This window comes from Branchiostoma lanceolatum, chromosome 9, assembly GCF_035083965.1.
Source record: "Branchiostoma lanceolatum isolate klBraLanc5 chromosome 9, klBraLanc5.hap2, whole genome shotgun sequence".
Lineage (NCBI taxonomy): Eukaryota > Metazoa > Chordata > Leptocardii > Amphioxiformes > Branchiostomatidae > Branchiostoma > Branchiostoma lanceolatum.
Genome location: NC_089730.1, coordinates 407,591 through 428,882, shown reverse-complemented (window position 1 = coordinate 428,882; position 21,292 = coordinate 407,591). Strand labels below are relative to the sequence as shown.

Below are 21,292 nucleotides of genomic sequence, written 5' to 3'. Positions count from 1 at the left end.
CACTCAAGAATCATGACCATAGCATGTCCAGAACACAAGATATAAAAACAGGAAGTTCAACTGCAGTACCTTAGAAAGTCACTAGGGGTCCAAAATCTTATCATTTCCACTTTATTTTTCCACTCATCAAGACCTACCCACATACCAAATATCAATAGAATCGAGCGAGGCCTTCTCGAGTTATGCTGCTAATCCACAAACAGACAAACACAGAAATGCTACCGAAACATAACCTTTTTGGCGAAGGTAATGAATTATGTGAACGTTTGCATATTGTCAAATTGATAAGATTTAAGATTTGTATTTGTGTCATATATCACAGAAATGTCATCATAGAAGAGTTCCACTATCTCATACCTTTGCCAAAATGATTTGTTTAGATCTAGAGTATCTGAATGAGAACTCAAGTCATTACTTGACCTTCCATTTGGATCCTTAAAAGTGGAGAGGAATGAAGCATCATGATGAGGTTTTGTTTGAATGTGTTATAAGGGAACTGAGACGGGAACTGACTAGAGTAGGAGTAGGGACATATTATTTCTGCCATGTACAGCATTTTGTGTTGGGTAAATAGATATGCATATGCATTACGATAAACGTCATGGATGATACAATTTGACAGTTGGAATCCTTCCCCATGTGACCAATGTGTGTGTTGTTCTCCAGACAATGAGGGCGTGTGTGTTCCCAGCACTGCTGCTGCAGCTGCAGAGGGTCGTGGCTGCGGCAGAAAGAGATGTGCTGCAGACTCTGACTGCAGAGGGCGCAACAAGAGATGTCTGTGTGATGGGCCTTGTGGCATGAGCTGTGTTAACCCCAGTAAGAAATTTGATGTCAATCAATCAATCAATCAATCCTTCAATCAATCACCCAACCAATCAACTAATCAACTTACCCATCCATCCATCAATCAATGTTATGGATGGATGAGGTTCTTAGATACTGGAGAAATTGTCCAGGCAGGTTACCACTCTGTGGCAAAACTGCAGACACACACCAAACAAACAAGCAAACACACCAACTGATTACAACACGTCCATTTTCACAGGTAATTAGTGCCATCAATACACAAACATGTACCTTGCAATAATGTTGAAATCTGCCACATAACTCAGGCTATTATGTCAGATAAGCGAATTCTCAACTGTGTGAATAATCTATGCACCTAGTCAATCCTTTCATTTCTCAAGGTTGTTCTAGTAGACTCCTACATTCTACATGTGCAGGAAAAGTACAGTCATACTGTAATTAAGTGTTGATTTTCAGATGGTACATGCCGAGAGCCTCAGGCTCCCAGCAATGGTGCAGTGGAGGTTGATCAGCTGTGGTTTGGTGGGCTGGCTGTGTATTCCTGCGATGATGGACATGTACTGTCTGGACAGGCCCAGCGACAGTGCACTGGTGACCGTGATTGGAGCTGGCAGACTCCAGAGTGCATAAAAAATGGTAAAAGAACTTCCCTTGACTCCTGGCTTGAATTTTTCACTGATGATTGTATTCATTAACAGTTACTCCTTTTGCTCTTTCCCCACAATTTTGCCTTGCACTGATTTGTTGATGGGATCTGTATTTTTCGATGAACTGCTTTGTGCTTCCAAACATGTAGTTACTACATGTGGAGAGCCACCTGATGTGGACCATGCCATGTATGATGGAGAGAGACGACGTGTTAGTTTCGATGTTGGAGAGAGACTGTTATATCGTTGCAATAGCGGCTTCTTCAGAATTGGCCAACCCTATGTACGATGTGGGGAGAATGGCCAATGGTCGGCAGTCCAACTAACATGCAAAGGTTTGTTTTATTTCGCTCCCCTATAATTGTTATCAAATCCATTAATGATGTGAAATACGTTTTACGTTCATGGCCTTTAAACAATTTCCTACTTTCATCCTTGTTTAAGGCCACACCAATTTAATTTCTTGGTTAACGTCATTTTTGAAAAAATGCTAGATCAGAAAATCAACATGAAAACAGAATCTCAGAGGAAAGTTTGTACTTTGGTGCACACAGTTTCAGGGAGTGAACATGGTCAGGTGCAAGTTTTCACCCTGCTTTCTGTTTTAATGATGCCCTCGTGCTACAATTAAAAAAAGCTGTTAACCAAGAAATTAAATTGGTGTGGCCTAAGTTGTACACAAAAATTGGATCTACTTGTAATGTTAAGCAAAATGCATCCCAACATTTTAAGGTCTTCAGATAGGTTCACTATCTGTTAGTGAATAAGGCCAAAAGGGTATCGAACTGAACATTATGTATTTAAAAATGTACACTTTTGGCTCATTCAGAAATGAAAACTATGGAAGAAATGTATACCATATGCATACATGTATATATGCATGATAGTTTGGTTTGAACATGAGCTCAACCATAGCAGGCAGGATGTGATTTTAGAATAGTCCATTTTTCACTGGCTTAATTTGGAATAGCTGACATTTTTGCACAGCGATTAATTGGGAGTGAAATATCTTTGCCTTTGATTGCAAATGTTGGCTTTATAGAATATTCTATGTAACCTCATGGACAAACCATAAATAGAGCAAAAGTCAAGTCTTACTCAGCTTTACTATTGAAAATATTCCTTTTTTTGTTTCCCTTTGATATGACATTTATCTTGTACTCATGATGTCATGTGCAGTCACTAACCAGCTAACCTATACTCCTATCACCAAAGCACGTAGCTGTGGGAATCCTGGAGAACTTGCCAACGGCAGGAGGGATGGGCTCCTGTTCACCTACCCCAACCGCGTGCAGTACCGCTGCAATCAGGGCTACACTCTAGTGGGACGACCTGTCCGTGTCTGTCTGTCCACCCAGCAGTGGAGCGGCTCCCTGCCACGCTGTCAACGTGAGAACATTTATATGAAATTCTATCTAAAGGGACCGGTCTTAATTCTGTCATATTTCCTAGGGAAACACAAAGTCCTATCGTAGATATGTCTGTGATCCTCACCCTTGCAAGCTTAACCTTCCAGATGTGTATTTCTCCTATTAAGTACATGTACAAGTGGTTGCACCAGAATGTTACACCACACGGAAGCTGAAGTAGTCTTTGGTAAATGTTTGTGGGAAACATTAAAATCTACAGCATCTTTCTTTGTCACAAACGAGGCAGTCTTTTCATTTGGCCAATCAGTGCTGTAAAACTTATCCAACATATCGAAAATTGGTTTCTGATGCTTGCTCCCACAACAGCTGTGACGTCTTCACACAACAACTGTTAAAGTCAGTCATGAGATGAAAAGAACCCTACAGACTTAGAAGCATTATGTTGGACCCTGTGAGTTAGTGTGGATACATTAATACAGCACAAGATTAAACTTTTGTTAGTTGCAATTAATGACACAGTGACACACACATGTTCCCAGTTGGAAACTCTTGTCTGATGCAATTTATAGATAATTGAAGTCATGATAATAGTAATAATCCTGGTTAGACGGGTCTCAAACCACTGCTGCCTTGTGCCAATCTCATTTGTTTTATTTTGTTACTTCTGAAATCTGATGGTAAGTTTGTCTTTGTTTACTTAGCCGTCAGCTGCCCTGTTCTTCAGCATCCTGAGAACGGACACAGATTTGGCACAGATGTTACCTACAACAAGGTTGTCAAGTTCACATGCAGTACAGGATACATCGTCAGGGGCTCCGCGGAGCGAACCTGCGGTGCTGATGGGACATGGTCTGGGGAGGAGGCTAGTTGTGCAGGTAACTACATGGAACATTTAACTGTTCCCGGGTAAAGTTCCCGGTCAAAAACATCATTGCTGGAACAAACCAGTAGTCTAGTCTTTCTTTTCCCACTTCCTGATGTTACAATGCCAAGGATTGTGGCCGATTGTGGTGGATGGAAATGTCAGAATGGAGAATCAAAATATCCGCTGAGGCGTGCTCGATTTGAAACCTATTACGCCCTTTGTATCCCATTACCTGGTATCTCGCGCATATGTGCGTGACAATCCCACTACAATACATACAAAGATAAGTTAATGGCTGGTTTGCTAGACCATTTTATTCTGCTCTATAGTGGATAAAGCTATGCCATCACGTCTGGGACAATGTAATATTCCGGCTTGTTGCTGAATGGGTAAAATGACAGCTGCCTTGATGAATGTACAAAAGTGTAACATCTTGATCGGCATACCTCAGGATCCCTCCAGACACCACACATTCAAACAGAGTCAAATGATGCCATCTGAGCACTCTTAATTTTATAACCTTCATCTGCTGTTAATGGAAACAATTTAGATACAGTTCAGTTCATCCTCTGTGAGGTGACACCATTGTCAACCTATATATAGTAAGTCCCTTTCAAGCGTAACAGGGCGAAGTTCCTCATCTTGTAGACACACACATAGTTTGACTTGGTTTAAACTTATTAGAGAACTAGTTATATAGGCCATATAAATATGTTCCCATGAGCTGTTTTTCATTGGTAACAGTTATCAACTGTGGCGAGCCTGATCCAGTGTGGAATGGATTCTGGGAAGGCAGTGACTATGGCCACCGTGCTGAAGTCAGCTTCTCTTGTCGACGCGGGTTCCTCCATGTCGGCGCCACATCCGCCGTCTGTCAAGATGATGAAACCTGGTCCTCCCCATCCCCACACTGCTTTGGTAGGTCCTTATCTTCTTCAGCACATATATTCTTTAATGTCATACCTGGAACGGGATAACATTTGATACAGGTGTTTCTCACCTTCTGGTGCATTTCACATTGAAATGCATGTTTTCACAGGTGGGTATGACATAAATAGAATACAACATGGTATTCTGCACCACCATCAGTCCCATGAGCCCTCCCATGGGTCGGATCGCCCTCCGGTCTACAGCTGTCGGGCGATCCTGCCCGCGTTCAGGCTGGTACCTCAGGTGATATGGAATATGCTGTGTTGTATTCTATTTGTATAACATTGATCATGCACACACATAATCTTATGTATATGTTTATTCAGGTCATGAGAATTTATTTTTGAAAGCTACACCTCTCAATGACTGTAAATTGGATCCACACATAAACTGATAACTTGACCAATTTTTACTACTACTACTAGTTAGTACTACTTCTGTTCACATACAGAGCTCTCTTCTATTCAGTAAGACAAGAATTCATCAAGTTACATATTAATATTTGAGAATAACTATTATGTGTCATGAATAGTAACGCTATTTCAATTTCCACCAGGTAAATGTGAGATAGAGCGGCCACCATCGAATGGCTACTTCTCCAGCAGGGTGTACTACGGACAGCTGCTGTCCCATGGGGATACTGTGGAGGTAGCATGTGATACAGGCTACCAGCTGGAGGGAGACAGGGTGGTTACATGTGACAACGGAACCCTTGCATTACCAACATGCAACCCCCGTATGTTACAATACTGAGTATCATGAATTTCATATGCAGTGTATTTGTTTTCCACAAGACACTGTGGCTAAATTATAATGTAAGGATTTCTCATGTCATCATCTTTTTACAGTTTTTTTCTGTGTAAGAACCCTTAGTATAACAAACAAAGTAAATATCTTCATTTGAGTATATTTTTGTTACTTAATAATATTCATTTTTTTGTTATTTGATAATATAGTAGACACTTATGTATGTTTTCAATGCTAGGTTTAAGATGACAACAGAGCTCGTTGGTACATTTACTTTGCTCTTGTTCCAGGCCCGTGTGATGACGTGCCTGTCCTTGTTAATGGTGAGGTAGATGTGACAGGTCTGGCCCATGGCAGCCTGGCCACTTTCCGCTGTGTGCGAGGCTTCCGACTGGATGGCCCATCACAGACAACGTGTTATCTTGGAACCTGGCAAACACTGTCTTCCTGCAAACATAGTATGTTAACATGATTGTAATTATTTGGACTTTTGAGTAGTTCTTCTCAAGACAGGCGAACTCTCACATTTCCCATCTGTGTTCTTCTCTACTGGTTCATCCACAGCCAGGCCATAAACTCCAATATGAGTCTGTTGTAGCCAGTCAGACTGCTTTAATTTATCATTCTCAGCACAGATGTGCATACATGTACACTGTAACTTGTTTTGCCTGTTGGTAATGTGGCTGATCTGCTACCATCAATGCACGTTTAAGTCCTTCATGACATTGTACCATGTATGTCAATGAATCAGTAACTGAGAGGGGTGGCACAGGGTAGGAAAATGATCATTTAGATCTTAGTAGCATGTGACATATATATAGATTGTTTCATAGGAATGATCCAAAATTTTTGCTTTTGCAACCCCAAACAGTGCTAAGCTACATTGTGCCAGCCCAATCATGTAATTTTGGTTGTGTTTTTCCCATCAGTCTTGTGCCCACAACTTGATGAGATAGTGGACGATGCCCAGATCCGTTTGCTGAGAGATGGTTCGTACGAAAGCTTCTTCCAAAAGGATGACCTGACCCAAGGAGCAGAGGTGCTGATATCATGCACAGCTGGCACCACTCTGCAGGGACCACGGAAGGCAGAGTGTGACAATGGCCTGTGGGTGTACAGAGGAGGGCAGGGACAGCCTTTCTGTTCCCCAGGTAAAAACACATGAGTAGGACTGCTCAGCTACATGTACTCCTGCCATATAACAGGCCTTGGAACTGATTTCGACTGGTCAACTAGCACACTCCAGGGAGAATTTTAAGGGGTGTGGTTCAGTTACCCAGCTCGTGATCAGAAAGACCTGAGCTGTCAGAAAAAAGCTTAGATGCTTCAGGACTGGGGCGAGTAAAACACCCCGTCTGGGCCATCAGATGGTTACCAGGCTGGAGTTGACTTGAAGAACCTAAGTTGTGATATACATGTCATGTTGCTCCTTATAAACAATAAATGCAACAAGTATGAAATTGTCGTTATTTACTAGTATGGAATGATAGTAGTTTCTCATGAATTATGCAGATTAGGCCTACATTTGCATAATTTCTATCTATTGACATTCCTCTCTTCCTCAGTTACAAATGTCACATATTTGAATAGTCATATCATGGAACACAGCAGGTTTTTAAAATTGCCTCATTAATTATAATCTGATTTGCATAATTATCATCCAATCATACAAAGCATCACATAAGCTATCTACATACCAAAAATCATGACCATCCATCAAGCCCATCTCGAGTTATATTATTTTCTCATTAATTATGTAAATGAGGTTCTCATTTGCATAGCTGATATCTATTAATATTTCTCTCTTCCTCAGTTACATATGTCACATGTTTGCGAGTCCTATCATGGAAATTGATGAATGTATAGACTTTCCTCATTAATTATGCAAATTAGTTACTGATTTGCATAATAAGTATCCAATCATGTACATCATCGCTCAAGCTATGTACATGCAAAAAATCATGACCTTCCATCAAGCCCTTCTTGAGTTATTCCCTTTCAAAGTCTGAAGCAAAACCTACCCCTGCAGTTCCAAAAAAGTTGCTAGGGGGCCCAAACCTATACCACTTACTCTCTGCCCAACGAGCTATCTACCACTCAAAAATCAGTTCCATAGCATGTCCACAACACGAGATATCATAACAGGAAGTTCCGCTGCAGTACCGTAACAAGCCGATAGGGGGCCCAAAATCTAATCATTTTCAGGTTTCATCGAGACCTACCAACATACCAAATACCAAGACAATCCTTCCAAGAATTCTCGACTTATCGTGTTCACTAACAGACACACAGACATGCTCGGTATTCCCATGCTGTGGCACTGCATTAATGACTGTTCTTACTCATATAAGGCCGTGTATATCCAACTTTGGTCAAAATTTGTATGTTTCAGTCTTTTAATTGGTGTAAGGAGATATCTTTGTGGTTTGGTTTCACATGCTCCGAGTGGACTCTTCCAGGCTGGGAGTAGGTCAAAGTTGACGATTGTTTTCGTCTGTCAGCTGTTACGAGAGAACGAGCTGGTCAACTGTCTATTTTCTTTGCATGATTCTAAAGTAGACAGATGTGGCTTTCTGGTGCATAAGAATTTTGGGGGCTTGCAATTAAGGTGAATCCTTTTCTGAGCCCTTGTTTTAGTGCTTTAAAGCATTACTGCCTATATGGGCAAGTCTATCTCTTGTATCTGCCCTACAGCTGGCTGATAGCCAATTTGTCCCTGGCAGTAACTGACGTTTCCTGCCTGCCTCATGACCCCTCATGACCAACTTTGCACCCATTTACCCGTGTCAATATCCCCTGAAACAATACAGCCCACACGTCGCAACCAGAAAGCATAGTATGAGCATACAATCTAACACATTTTTACACTTTTCTCGTTAATTATGCAAAACACTTCGCCCAAAATCTAATCATCTTGAGATTTCCCACATACACACCGACACACCAAATACGACAACAAACCATCCAGGCGTTCTCGACTTATTCTGTTCACTAACAGACACACAGACAAGCATCATCGAATAACCTACTCGACGAAACCATTCGTCGCGAAGGTAATGATCCTCCAAACATGAGTATTCCTAATGCATAAAAAACAAATCAAATTGGTGTTAACTTTCGAGCACAAGTTAAGCAGAAAAGTCAGAGGTCATTGTTTGGTTCTCCAAAGGAAAGACATGACATGTGTAACATTACTGTGGTTATGTTTCCTACCATAGATCCGTGTCTTGTGAATGGTGTCAACATTCAGAGTGACCACCCTGATGAAGTTCAACATGCTGAGAGAGTGACGTTCCGGTGTGCTGAAGGTTTTGAGGTGGAGCCTGGACAAACACAGACAACCCTGACCTGTGAGAGGGGACAATGGACACCACACAGCCCCTCATGCACTGAAGGTAATTGTATATTATTGCATTACGTGAAGTTAGCAGTTGTTAAGTGCCTTGTAATAGAGGAAGGGGTACTTAGTTACCTTCGCCGAGAAGGTTATGCAGAGGGTAGCGTTTGTTTGTCTGTCTGTTTTTCTGTATGTAGTGGACCAGCATAACTCAAGAATGCCTTGATGGATTGTTTTGATATTTGGTATGTTGGTAGGTCTTGATGAAACCTGAAAACGATTAGATTTTGGGCCCCCTAGCGGCGTCTTATGGTACTGCAGCGAAACTTCCTGTTTTGATATCTCGTGTTCTGGACATGCTATGGCACTGATTTTTGAGTGGTACATAGATCTTTGAACAGAGAGTAAGTGGTACGGGTTTGGGCCCCCTAGCGGCTTTTTTTGGAACTGCAGGAGCAGGTTTTGCGTTTGACTTTGAAAGGGAATAACTCAAGAAGGGCTTGATAGATGGTAATGATTTTTGGTAAGTAGATAGCTTGAGTGATGATGTACATGATTAGATACTTCTTATGCAAATCAGTATCTAATTTGCATAATTAATGAGGAAAGTTTATACATCCGCCAAATTCCATTATAGGACTCTGAAACATGTGAAATATGTACATGAGGAAGAGAGAAATATTAATTTATATGAACTATGCAAATGAAGACCTCATTTGCATGATTAATGAGAAAATACTATAACAAGATTGCCTTGATGGATGGTCATGATTTTTGGTATGTGGAATGTGTGATGCTTGGTATGATTGGATGATAATTATGCAAATCAGATTCTAATTTGCATAATTAATGAGGCAACTTTAAAAATCTGTTTTTTTCCATGATATGACTATGCAAATTGTAACTGAGGAAGAGAGGGCTGTTAATAGATAGAAGATGTGCAAATGTGGGCCTAATTTGCATACTCAATGACTACCTTGTATTATTCAACACTGGCAAATGACGGCAATTTCATACATTTGATACTTTTTTGTGTCATCGGGACGTTATGTGAACATCGTTGAATCAAATTATGTTGATAAGGGCCTCATTTGCATAATTGATGATATATATTATCATAACCTTCTTTGTTAAGCTCATAATTTGTTAAGCTCATATTTTGGACATGTTAGATTTTAAGACAATCAACTGGTATGATGTATAATTGATGAGAAATACTCCTAATACGTCAGTCATAAAGGTTAAAATCATTTGGCGAAGGTATGAGGTTGTGGAACTCTAGTTAGACCTACATTTCTTTTCCTATGATTCCTTCCATTTCTCTCAGTTGTACTGTATCAACTAGAAATTTAGCACTCAAGAAAAATCCATGATTGTCAGTTGACGGAATTTGTTGACATGTATTTTGTTTTGTTGGACAGTGATACATGTATGATATATGTAACATCATGTATGTACATCTCAAGTAAAACAATCCCCCCCCAAAATGCATCTTACCCTCCCTGTCATAATCATTTCATTCTAGATCTCTTCACTCGCCATCTGTGTTTCCCCAGGCATCATAGTCTCCTTTAGGATTTATGAATAGGATATCAAAATGGATATTTTTGATTTGAAGTCTATCAATACTGCCTATTTTTGATAATTCTTGAAAGTTTATAACGTTAAAGATATCACAGTGGTAGATTGATATTCTATTTGTTTTCTGAACAAGCACGGTGTCCTTTGCCAAAGAAGATAGACCATGGAGCATTCAGACCAGACGTCCAGTTTGTGGCCAGTGGTGGAGACATTGAGCTTGTCTGTGATGTCAACTATGCACCGTCACGGCAACCAGGAAAGACACGCTGTCGTCAAGGAAGATGGTTAGCACAGCTCCCAACCTGTGTGTATCGTCCAGGTAAATCTGATGCACATAATTAGTCTTTGTCTACTATTCCCCTTAAGGTGGCTCATTTATCATACCTTAGAGTTTGATGTTTAATGATTCTAACTCAAAGTTGGCATGAGCTCAATAATCGATGAACTGTTGCCATCTCAATAGAACCATGTGTGTTGCCTGACCTACCACACGGCACGTACCTCGGGAACATCCAGGCAGGAAACAGACTCAGCCACCAGGAAACAGTCACCTACAGGTGCAGCCAAGGTCCCAGCCAAGACATGACAGCACAGTGCTACGAGGGAAACTGGAGGAGTCAGCCTCCTCATTGCAGTCAAGGTGTGTAACAGTACATGCTACTGCACTCTTCAGTATTGATTGCCACTGCTCACTTTTGCCCAGAGCACACCAGGGCAGACCTAGTACTCATATTGACAAGTTTGGTAGGCTCTTAAACATGCTTGAGGCTTACCCAAACCTCTAACCTCTAAAGTTACATGTAACTTTCACCAGTAACATGCCAGGCAAACCTTCACAGAGTTTTAGCCTTATGCCACTAGTCTATGTCAATTGTAGAAATCATCCAAGGCATGCATTCAAGTTTTGTTCCACTGTTTTTGCACATTCAACATTATTTTGATACAAAAACATAATGCAAGTTACCAAGAACTCTATACATTTGGGGACTTGCATATTATTCAGTAAGCTCAGGCAGCATATGTGATCTTGAGCTACAAACTCTTCTTAATCAAACCATCAAAAATGCAACTCTTCCGACTCCACTCATGTGTCCATAGAACCAGGTAATACCAGTTAAATTCCAATAATAAATGCCAATTATTTTCTACATTTATTAACTTATAGTGTCAGACTTTTTGGAAAGGAAGCAATCAAAGGAGTGAACTGGAGTGAGAATCAGGTTGGATACTGTACCTGGCTAGATTCTGGGATAACAGGAAGCAAATTTTGACACATTTTGAACCAAAAAGAGTAAGATTATGGCAGCAGTGAAGATGAAATGATGAGGTGATATCCAAGAGGATGTCCCTAACCAATGCTAGGTATTTTCACCTGAGTTTAGGAAGGAAATACAGGACTGGTGCCTTTCCCAAGGGCACAACATTTGGGCCTGCTAGGGATTCAAACCCAAAACCTTCACATTCTAAGACCACCTTGCCATCTGTAATGTTCCACCAAATGTTTTCTAGGCTGCAAAGCTGGATACACCTTCTTCCATTATGGTTGTTATAAGATATCCTCTGATACCAAATCACACGGCGAGGCCAGAGACAGCTGCCAAAGGGACGGTGCAGAGCTGGTGGCAGTCAGAACTCAGGCTGTGCATGACTTCCTCGTCAGACGCCTTCATGCCGCTCAGTATTGGATAGGGCTGAGGGACTCTGCTCGGGAGGGCAGCTGGCTCTACGCTGATGGCTCACCACTGGGCAACTTTAACATGTGGGGAGATGGGCAGCCTAGTGGAAGCTACTTCTATGATGAGGACTGCGTCGGCATGCACAAACCTGATTCATACAGATGGCATGACTTTTACTGCAGCAACAAGTATCGCTACATTTGTCAATATACAATCCTCAGTGAGTACGCCATCATCCATATACATGTACATTGTACCTCTCATTGAGTACCATATAGCAATAACATTATATTATTTCTCTTTTTAACTTTTTTAGTAATGTAATTTATTGTTACTTTGTAACAGCAGCAGTACAACAGTTACTGTTACAGTTCTTATCATAGAATCATTTCTCCAAAGTAACAATAAATTACATTACTAAAAAAGTTAGAAAGAGAAATGATATAATGTTATAGCCAATAACAGCTTATTTTTTGCAAAAGATGTCAAATAGGCCAATACACAGTCATGTATTTGACTGCTAATATTATAAAGAAGTCTGCATTCAAATGAAACCGGCGTCTTTCTTTCTGAGCATTTCAGTGTTACTTTACTTCTCGGTGTTACACAATGGATCTTGACAGTTTTTCCCATTTTACAGAATGTGACAATCTTATTGTGCATTATTTTGTTCATGTTGTGTGCAGGGGATGACCTGGGCCTTAGCGGTTTTGAAAAGTTTTCTGGTGCAGCATTACTCGGACACAACAACATCATACATCGGGATACAGCGGTGGAGGAGTGCGCCAACCGGTGCCGACGGGAGGTCACTTTCCACTGCCTGTCATTTGACTACAACGTGGTGAGCGGAGTGTGTCAGCTGAGCTCTGAGAACAGGTGGACTGTTGGAGGGGACTTTGACAGGAATTCTCTTGGCTGGGACCACTATGAGAGAAGTATTCAATTATCATCAATCAATTTTGACATTAAAGAATGAAGGAAAAATCTCTTTAAGCCGGCGTCACAATTCATGCGAGCATCTGCCGATTTTGTAGATCGCCGGAAGCTCGCCGAATTTCACAATCGCCCGAGCTTCGACCGTATTTTTCGCTGAAAACCTGCCCCGTCACAAATTGAACGGAGCTCGGGCGACGTCCGTCAAACACTAATAATCATAAATACCTCATGAGACGGTACCATCTCTTGGACACGGACGAAGTCAGAATCAACTGACCTGGTAACAAGCGCATACTTGGACCAACTTTACTTTCTGAGTTGTGGCAAATCTGTAGGGCATGAGTGAAGTGGACGGCCACACTGAAAATAATATTATAGACAGGAATTTTGTTATACACCAATCCAAATACAAGCTCAGGAGCCACAAAGTCAATAGATCAGTCGTTCAACCCCGATCCAAACATTTTCACCAAACGGAAATCGACCGAAGCTCGGGCAAACGCCGTCCGAGCTTCGGCCGACCGTTGGTAAGCCTATCGACGCCCTGCCGACGCCTGGGCGTGCCTCGGCCGACAAACATAGATCTATAATTACTCAGTGGACTTTCAAATACTAGTAGTCGTTTTGTGGAGGAAAAACTCAGGAAGTCAAGTCAAGCCTCAGAAGTCAAGCCCCAGTTCATTGATATATAAATTGAAACATCCAAAACAATAACAAAAACGAAACAGGTATTGTTTTCGGTGTCCAAATCTCATTGATGATAATTTTTTTTTCAATGAAAATTTAACTTTGCAATTAAATTATCTTTCATAAGAAAGGTTTGGCAGCATTTTTTGACAAGATGATATTAGTATTAGTTAATATTACAGTATCATCTATCATCTTATGTCATAAACTAAAATGTCGTTACCTTTTATATATAAACAAGAAGGAGTTCGGCCGGAGCCCGTCCAAGCACCCATCGATACCAGTACAACGCTCGCCCGAAGCACGCCTTATTTTTCATGAGTCGGCCGGAACACTGACGACGGTTGTCCGATTATTGTACAAAGCCCGTGCGAGGCTCGCACGAGGCCGAAGAGCTCGGGCGACCTCCGGCCGACCAAAAATCGGGTCTAAAATCGTCGGACGCCCGCCCGAATATTGGCCGAGCGCTGGGCGTTGCTCGGGCGTGCTACGGGCAAACTGTTGACGAGCTGTGCGAGTTCAAAAATCGTCGCCGAGGCCTCGCTGAATTTAAGCGCAGCTTCCAGTGACCCGCGAACGTCGGCCGAGCTCCGAAAAATCGCCCGAAGCTCGCAGAATCGCCAGGACGTCGGTCGTGCTTCGGCCGAAAATCGCCATTTGGAGCTCGCCAACAAGTCGGCCGAGCGAAATTATTGATTTGTGACGGGGGCTTTAGGGAACATGTACAATTTGATGTGAAGTTACTGATCTACATCATGCAGATGAAAAGTGATGCAAAGGTTGTAAATACACAGGTCTTCAAAACTGACAAGAATGCTTAATTAATAAGGGGGTAGAATAAATACAGACTCTGAAGGGGATATCAGGGAGGTTTGCAAAGATGGGAGCATAACGGTACTAGTCATCTCATCTCCTATTAACTTTTTTATCCAGCCTAGACAAAGAGGACGTACTGATAATCAGCAAGCATTCATTATGATTGATTTTGTTGCAGCTTGTTGCAATCTTGACAATGATATTATAAGAGAAGTAGACATATAGATAAGAGACGGAGTAAGGTGGTCTGGCTGCTGTACCAACTCTGCCCTGCATGTGTCCTACAGGTGTGCCATGTGAACCTCCCATCATCAACAATAAAGTGGTTTCCTTCTTCAAAGGAAAAGAAATCACAATGGACAGAGCTCCTCAGTTTGTACAGAATGACATGATCGTGTCCAGGTGCTTCGACATCGGCAAGTACACATTGCGAGGTTCCGTGGTTCGAACCTGCATAAATGGGAGGTGGAATGATACGGATGAGCCATCCTGTGGTAAGTTTCAGTGTTGTAAACTGATGATAGGCTACTTAAGGACTCAGATATTGACTTCACAGATTATTCACAGTTGAGTGGGAGTAGGTGTGTGTGTGTGTGTGTGTGTGTGTGTGTGTGAGTGAGTGAGTGAGTGAGTGAGTGAGTGAGTGAGTGAGTGAGTGAGAGAGTGAGTGAGTGAGTGAGTGAGTGAGTGAGTGAGTGAGAGACTGTGAGTGAGTGAGTGAGTGAGTGAGTGAGTGAGTGAGTGAGTGAGTGAGTGAGTGAGTGAGTGTAAAAGACCTGTTGACCTGAAACTCTTTTCCATTTTTTGAATGTTGGGGATTCCTGCGTATGATGTTCTATTGTTTAAAATTGGGTTTGACACAAATGCGACTTCATCCACTTCCAGCTTATATTATGTAACGTAACATGAATGTCTACTTGTCTTCTTACACGTGTAAGGTCACTTTTTTATCAGGCTGTTCCAAACCAAATGCAGTGCCCTTTGAATACCATGTGATATTGTTTTCACGTTTACCAATAGTATGCTTAAACCTTATATTTCAGATGAATCCCCTGTGAAAATAGGATTCAGAACAGGAAGAGGGAAGTTCTTTGTTCGGAGTCAGACAGACTATGGACACTTTGTTGTATATCCTGCCGGGGTTTTCTACTTGGACTGTGACCCATTACCCAACAACTATGGCAGCCCGGTGTTCCAGAAGAATGGCCAGGACGTGTACCCACATGTAGTAAGGCAGATAGGTGAAGACTACAGAGATGACTCAGGCCGCATCAAGCTTGTGTGGTCTCGCCGAGGGAGGCGTTACTACAGACGTCTGATGTTTAACCCACCTCAGCCCCAGGATACTGGGACCTACACGTGCTACAGTGATAAATATCCACAGGTCAAGCACAGTGTCAAGATCCATGTAGAAGGTGTGTTTTCTGCCACCTCTTTTGCTTTCTTGACTAGTTTTGTTTCTGTTCAATTTGATAACTGTATTGTCTAATTGACTTTAAACACTAATGTATCAATCTGGCAGAGTTACATATCTACAAATCAAAGCAATGTACCTTCAGTTTGTACAAATTGTTCTTTTATTTCTGATTAACCAACATTTGACAAGCTTGAACGCTTGTCTTTGTTGGTAGATAACATGATTTAAGTTGAAAAATATTGTTCTAAGAACAAGAAACCTAAAACATTGTTCTCCCGTTTGTCAATGAGGTGGCAGTCAAGTTGGCAGTATCTGAAAACAGTTCTCAAACTACAGCTTTCTGATCTGAAGTCTGTTGAATTTTAGCAGTAGGCAGTGTTGGCCAAATGGCTATTAAGATGTTTGTGTAATCAGTTGTGAACACGTTGACTTTAAATCATACAAACATTCTATATTTGCTCATTAATGATGGCAATGTGGTGTCATGCCTCATACTATGATATGCAGAAAGGGGCACTAGGTAGTATTGCCCATCCAATTTTTATTGTATGTAGGTTATTTCATAGACATACATTAATCATAAACTAAACTGACATGTTGGTTACATATTTTGGGCACTGAATGGCCAACAAAAGAGAATTCTATTAATCTGTCATGTTCTCCAGAGGTGACCTGCCCAGATCCTGGCATCCCAGCAGACAGCAGGAGGAGTGGAAGTTCCTACTATGTGGACAAGTTCATCATGAATGAACACGTGACCTACTCCTGCCAGGAGGGCTTCCTGCTGCAGGGTGCTCCTGACATCTGGTGCAGGTGGGACGGGACATGGTCGGACACACCTCCCACTTGTGCAGGTGCAAGAAGATAACATTTCTGTGATAAGATGTAGAAGTATATGATTTTACATAGTGTGCTGTGAGTTGGAAGTGGAGAAATTACCATTTTTGTAAAATTGTATTACTTGACGTGTAAGTTGTAACCCTAGCTAAGACTGCCACAGTAAAAAACTGTGAATTTGAAGAGCTCTACTAATGCAGCTACATGTATGCTTACCTCAGATGACTCATCACTATGATAAGATCTGTGGTTATCTATAGGCACTGACTTGATGAATAACAAGACTAAGTAAGCATCCAAATGGTCCAATTCATTTACCCTGTAATTAGAAAAGATCCTCTGAAGTTTGTAACTCTGCTTGATATCTGTGATCAGATTTCTAAATCTTATTTTTACTGGAAAAAAGACCAGATTTGTCAATAATGATAGGACTGTATCTCCCAGCGATGGTGAGCTGTCCCGTGCCAGCTGTGCCAGACAACGGGGAGATGAGAGGACGGACCTTCTCTGTGGACAGCACCGTGTCCTTCAGCTGTAGGCCAGGCTTTACTTTGAGTGGTCCCAGAGAGATCACATGTCTCACCGACGGACAGTGGTCAGACAACTTCCCAACATGCAATGTCATCAGTAAGTCCTACAACCTTCTTTACTGAAATATCAAGCATGTTCTTGCTAGTACTCTACTTATGCCTTAAGACAATATTACATGCACTCACTACCTGTCAGAGAATTTGCATGTAATGTAAAATACGAGCCATGCTGCCCCGACGGCTGACTAAGCTATGGGAGAGAGAGAGAGAGAGAATACAGTGTCACAAGTAGTGTTACCCAGGAACAAGTGTTCTTATCAGAGCTGAAAGCCATCAGGTGCAGGCTCCTTTGTCTGTTTCACTCTTTTTTAATTTCCCTCCATTGTTCCCTGTCAGGTTATGAGTGCCCTGTGCCAGAACTTCCTGAGAATGTTGTAAACACCAGTCCAAAGGCAAGCTACAATGTCGGGGATACCATCACATTTAAATGCAGGCCCAACTTTGTTCTCTCCGGAGAGGAGACTCTGAGGTGCATGGCTGATCTGACATGGTCTGCAGATCCTCCTCAATGTCAAGCTGATGCAGATGGTAATGTCATTATCATGTCCAACACTTCAAGAATAACTATCATTGTCAATGTTCCCTTTCTCTACTTTGTCATGACTTTGTAGACATTGTTTGTTTGTTTGAACCTTTGTTTATTCATGATAAGCTCAAATCGGCACGCAGGCCGCTTTTCATTGAGGGAAGAGGTAAGGGTCAGATACAATACAACAGATCTAGAGATACACAGTCATTTGAGTCCTAATAACTCTATCAACATATATCATTACATATTTATGGTACATCAATATACAATTACTTATTATTAATTATTATTAATCTTTATTCTTTTCAAATTCTATTTTTGTACCTAACTTTTGTACTACACATAATGTTACAACAGTGCTCAGAAGTACATGTAGTACATTGTAGTAGAAGAGAGACAGTTACATCATTTTTTAACCCAAAGCTTTTAATACGCTACAAATGTAACTGTTGATTTTTGATTACCTACATGTAGAAGCTACGTCAAGACCGCGCCCACGGACGTTATGTGGAGATCGTGTGTGTGATGTGTGGGAGAAGTGTGACAATAAAACATCGTCACACTGGCGATGCATTTGTATTCGTCCCCAGGACTGCCCCAGAGGTGGCCTGAGGTAAGCTGACCTTCAGTAATTGATAACGTGCAGCTGTTGTATATAGCAAAACTTACAGTCTGCTTGAATTATTTGTTGTTGTTCCCCTTCCTAATTCTCCTTACCTGACTTGTACATGTACATGTATTACCGCCAGGGTGTGCAGCAAGGATGGCACAGTGTTTGAGAACAGGTGCAGGCTGATGGCTGCTGACTGTCTGCCGAACTACAGCTTCCAGTTCTCCCACATCACTGAAGATGGTGAATGTACAGGTGAGGACACTAGCCGCAGTACTCCCATACTTTCCATCTTTTTAAAAATATTTCATAAGTAGCATAGTATACTAGTCCTGGCCATGTGCACATAATCCTAATGACAAGAGTTTGGTTCTGGACAGCCACATGAAGATTGGTGCCACCACATGAACACATTACATTTGACTGCAGTGTTTTGTGTTAACTTGGTTCTCATGTTTCCACCTTGCTTCCTTACTACTTAGAACATCTTATTGTGGGAGCTTTTTAATATTATTCTGCAACAATGACTGTTTCCAGAAAAACTTTCAAATTCAAAAAGAAAATTGATGCATTGTCACATACATTTGTTACCCCCACAGCTGATGAAGCACAGGGAGCAAGTGGGGATGCAGCCTCCAGCACAGGCAGAGGAGCACAGCCAGGTACAAGTAACCTCACTTCTGTCATACATGTACATTCATACATACAGCCTTACATCTTGTACTTCTGGCATGTACATAATAATATATATTCCTCAGTAGGATATGTGTGGGTGGAGCAAACTTGTCAGCAAGTCCTACTCCAAATCCTTAAGATAATGTTAACTGCATGCCGTGAGAATGACTAAAAGTTTGCATTTTGCACAGAAAATTGTTTCTGAAGAGCCTGATAACCATGGTGTGTTACAAAATTGCCATCACATACATGTATGATGATTTTGCTCTTGTGAGTAAAGTAATGTATGACTGTATTGTTAACAGGTGGACGGGCAGGTGTGGCGTTTGATCCTGTACAGACAACACCTGCTGACGTGGAGTTGACAACTTTTTCTGAAACTGAAGAAATCTTCTCTGACTTAAGGATACCAGATATGAATGGGCAAAGATAGAAATTATGTTCCTCAAGTCTCCACATGTTACATTGAAGATTGTTGTTTTGGTTTGGTTTGTTTTGTCAATCTTGTAATCTTCCAAAAACACTTCTTCAGTCCTTTTGAAAGTCTAGAAAGTTTCTTTGTTGCCAGTTGGATGTAACATGCTGTAAATGCAGAGAAGTTTGCGGTGTGCTTAGTTATATGTTTGCGGTTTTTGGGGTGGTCGCTTCACCTCAAAACCACTGTGAACATTTTTGTTCTGCCCACCTACCACCTAGCGCTACATTACATTGTACGTACTGTAGATTGTATCTGATGTGTTTGAGGCACCTGTTACAGTGAAGACGCTCGAATACTAACAAGGCACATTGAATACAGATTTTTTAAGAACGTAAAGCCAAGTCAAAGCCTTAATTCACAGTACTATTCCTCGATCAATTTCTGGCCATTTTTTGAAAATGAACAGACTAGCAAGCACTACCAAAAGTGACTGTTATTCTGTCCGTCTGTAGCCTGGATGCCAGACCCCAGATCTCAATTATGTGCTTCAAGGGGGCCTGTTGTAGAATTACCTTGGGCTCATGTTTACCTGAGGAGTTGGCCTGTGTAGGCCCTAGAACAAGTCTGGCATCCAGGCTAGTCCATCTGGAGCACCCTTGCTGAGTTGTTTTTTATTTGTACTTTACGTCTGGCTGTCCGTGTTTCTATTACAGTATGTGACTATATAGCTCCATTGCAAACTCAAAACCACCGTGAACACTCACTAACTGTTACCACAAAATTAGATCCCTGTGAAATTAAATGCATTTAAATATTCACATAACACATTTAGATTACTTTATGTTGAAATGACTTTTATTGGTCATAGTCATTAATCTCATCATCTATCGAACTCTACAACTCACTCATCTTAGAAAAGATTATGCACCAGCCCAAACTAAGAGTGAGCTAATCATGACATGTGTGCACATGTACTGGATTACAGCACAGCAGTCAGTGCTGCCTGTTTTTGTCTTGAGTAGCTACTTACATGTAGTCAATTTAATGGCAAAACAACAACAAAACAATAACCGAATAAGTACACAAGTACATACAGTCAGTTCAGATCCGCAAAGTTAATGTTTAAAGAGGCGTACAAGTCGTTTCTTTCTGAAGTAATCCACACATTTACATACATGCCAATGTTTGTTACTGATCAGGGGCTATACTTCCACCTGAAATGCTCTACAATAAATTTCAATGGAAGTTACATTTCATATGTGGCTTTCTAAGAATTACATGGATGTTGGCCTATTGAATGATTGTTCATTTTTCACTATTTTTTTTCTGTTCTAAAATTATCTGAAAGATGATATATTGAATTTTTTTTAGAATTTGTCAATGATACAGTTATCACAATATCAACTTGTTTTTGATCAGCATCATGTGATATTACTGTGCAATACTTATAACATGTATAAAGGGATATACTGTAAGTTTAAATGATACTTGTTGAGAAGTGACTATTAATTACATGTGATACAGGCAGATAATCATTACTTCCTTGCTTAGTTTCTTGCATACAATGTTAAGGAAATGTTAAAACAATTACAACTTAAAAAAGTTTATTTATTTATTTGTCTATTTGATAAACAGCTCTGTCAGACAAATTAACCAGACACATGACTTGCGCTGAAGCCATCCATTCCAATAGAATGTCAACTTTCTCATGTTTACTTAGAAAGAAGACATGTTGTCGCCTTCTATATCGTTCTCTTGTAGGTTGAACACCTTTTAATAAGTTCATGCATTCAAAAATTGGACCGAAAACGTCT

The 21,292-nt window shown here is 41.0% G+C and overlaps 1 protein-coding gene across 1 annotated transcript in view; it reads left to right on the top strand.

The window, feature by feature from the left end:
* The window catches only part of LOC136441930 (sushi, von Willebrand factor type A, EGF and pentraxin domain-containing protein 1-like), a 25,137-nt gene extending 3,845 nt beyond the window's left edge, over window positions 1-21,292 (top strand). Inside the window, exons 3-25 of the mRNA XM_066438492.1 lie at window positions 667-819; window positions 1,267-1,446; window positions 1,607-1,792; window positions 2,673-2,846; window positions 3,529-3,702; window positions 4,437-4,610; window positions 5,179-5,358; window positions 5,660-5,827; window positions 6,299-6,520; window positions 8,588-8,764; window positions 10,421-10,606; window positions 10,751-10,927; window positions 11,797-12,183; window positions 12,650-12,898; window positions 14,690-14,896; window positions 15,446-15,817; window positions 16,485-16,673; window positions 17,101-17,283; window positions 17,583-17,774; window positions 18,250-18,388; window positions 18,525-18,640; window positions 18,985-19,047; window positions 19,366-21,292. Coding sequence (XP_066294589.1) covers window positions 667-819; window positions 1,267-1,446; window positions 1,607-1,792; window positions 2,673-2,846; window positions 3,529-3,702; window positions 4,437-4,610; window positions 5,179-5,358; window positions 5,660-5,827; window positions 6,299-6,520; window positions 8,588-8,764; window positions 10,421-10,606; window positions 10,751-10,927; window positions 11,797-12,183; window positions 12,650-12,898; window positions 14,690-14,896; window positions 15,446-15,817; window positions 16,485-16,673; window positions 17,101-17,283; window positions 17,583-17,774; window positions 18,250-18,388; window positions 18,525-18,640; window positions 18,985-19,047; window positions 19,366-19,493 — 4,376 coding nt within the window. The 3' untranslated portion in view covers window positions 19,494-21,292. The remainder of the gene's footprint in view (window positions 1-666; window positions 820-1,266; window positions 1,447-1,606; window positions 1,793-2,672; window positions 2,847-3,528; window positions 3,703-4,436; window positions 4,611-5,178; window positions 5,359-5,659; window positions 5,828-6,298; window positions 6,521-8,587; window positions 8,765-10,420; window positions 10,607-10,750; window positions 10,928-11,796; window positions 12,184-12,649; window positions 12,899-14,689; window positions 14,897-15,445; window positions 15,818-16,484; window positions 16,674-17,100; window positions 17,284-17,582; window positions 17,775-18,249; window positions 18,389-18,524; window positions 18,641-18,984; window positions 19,048-19,365) is intronic.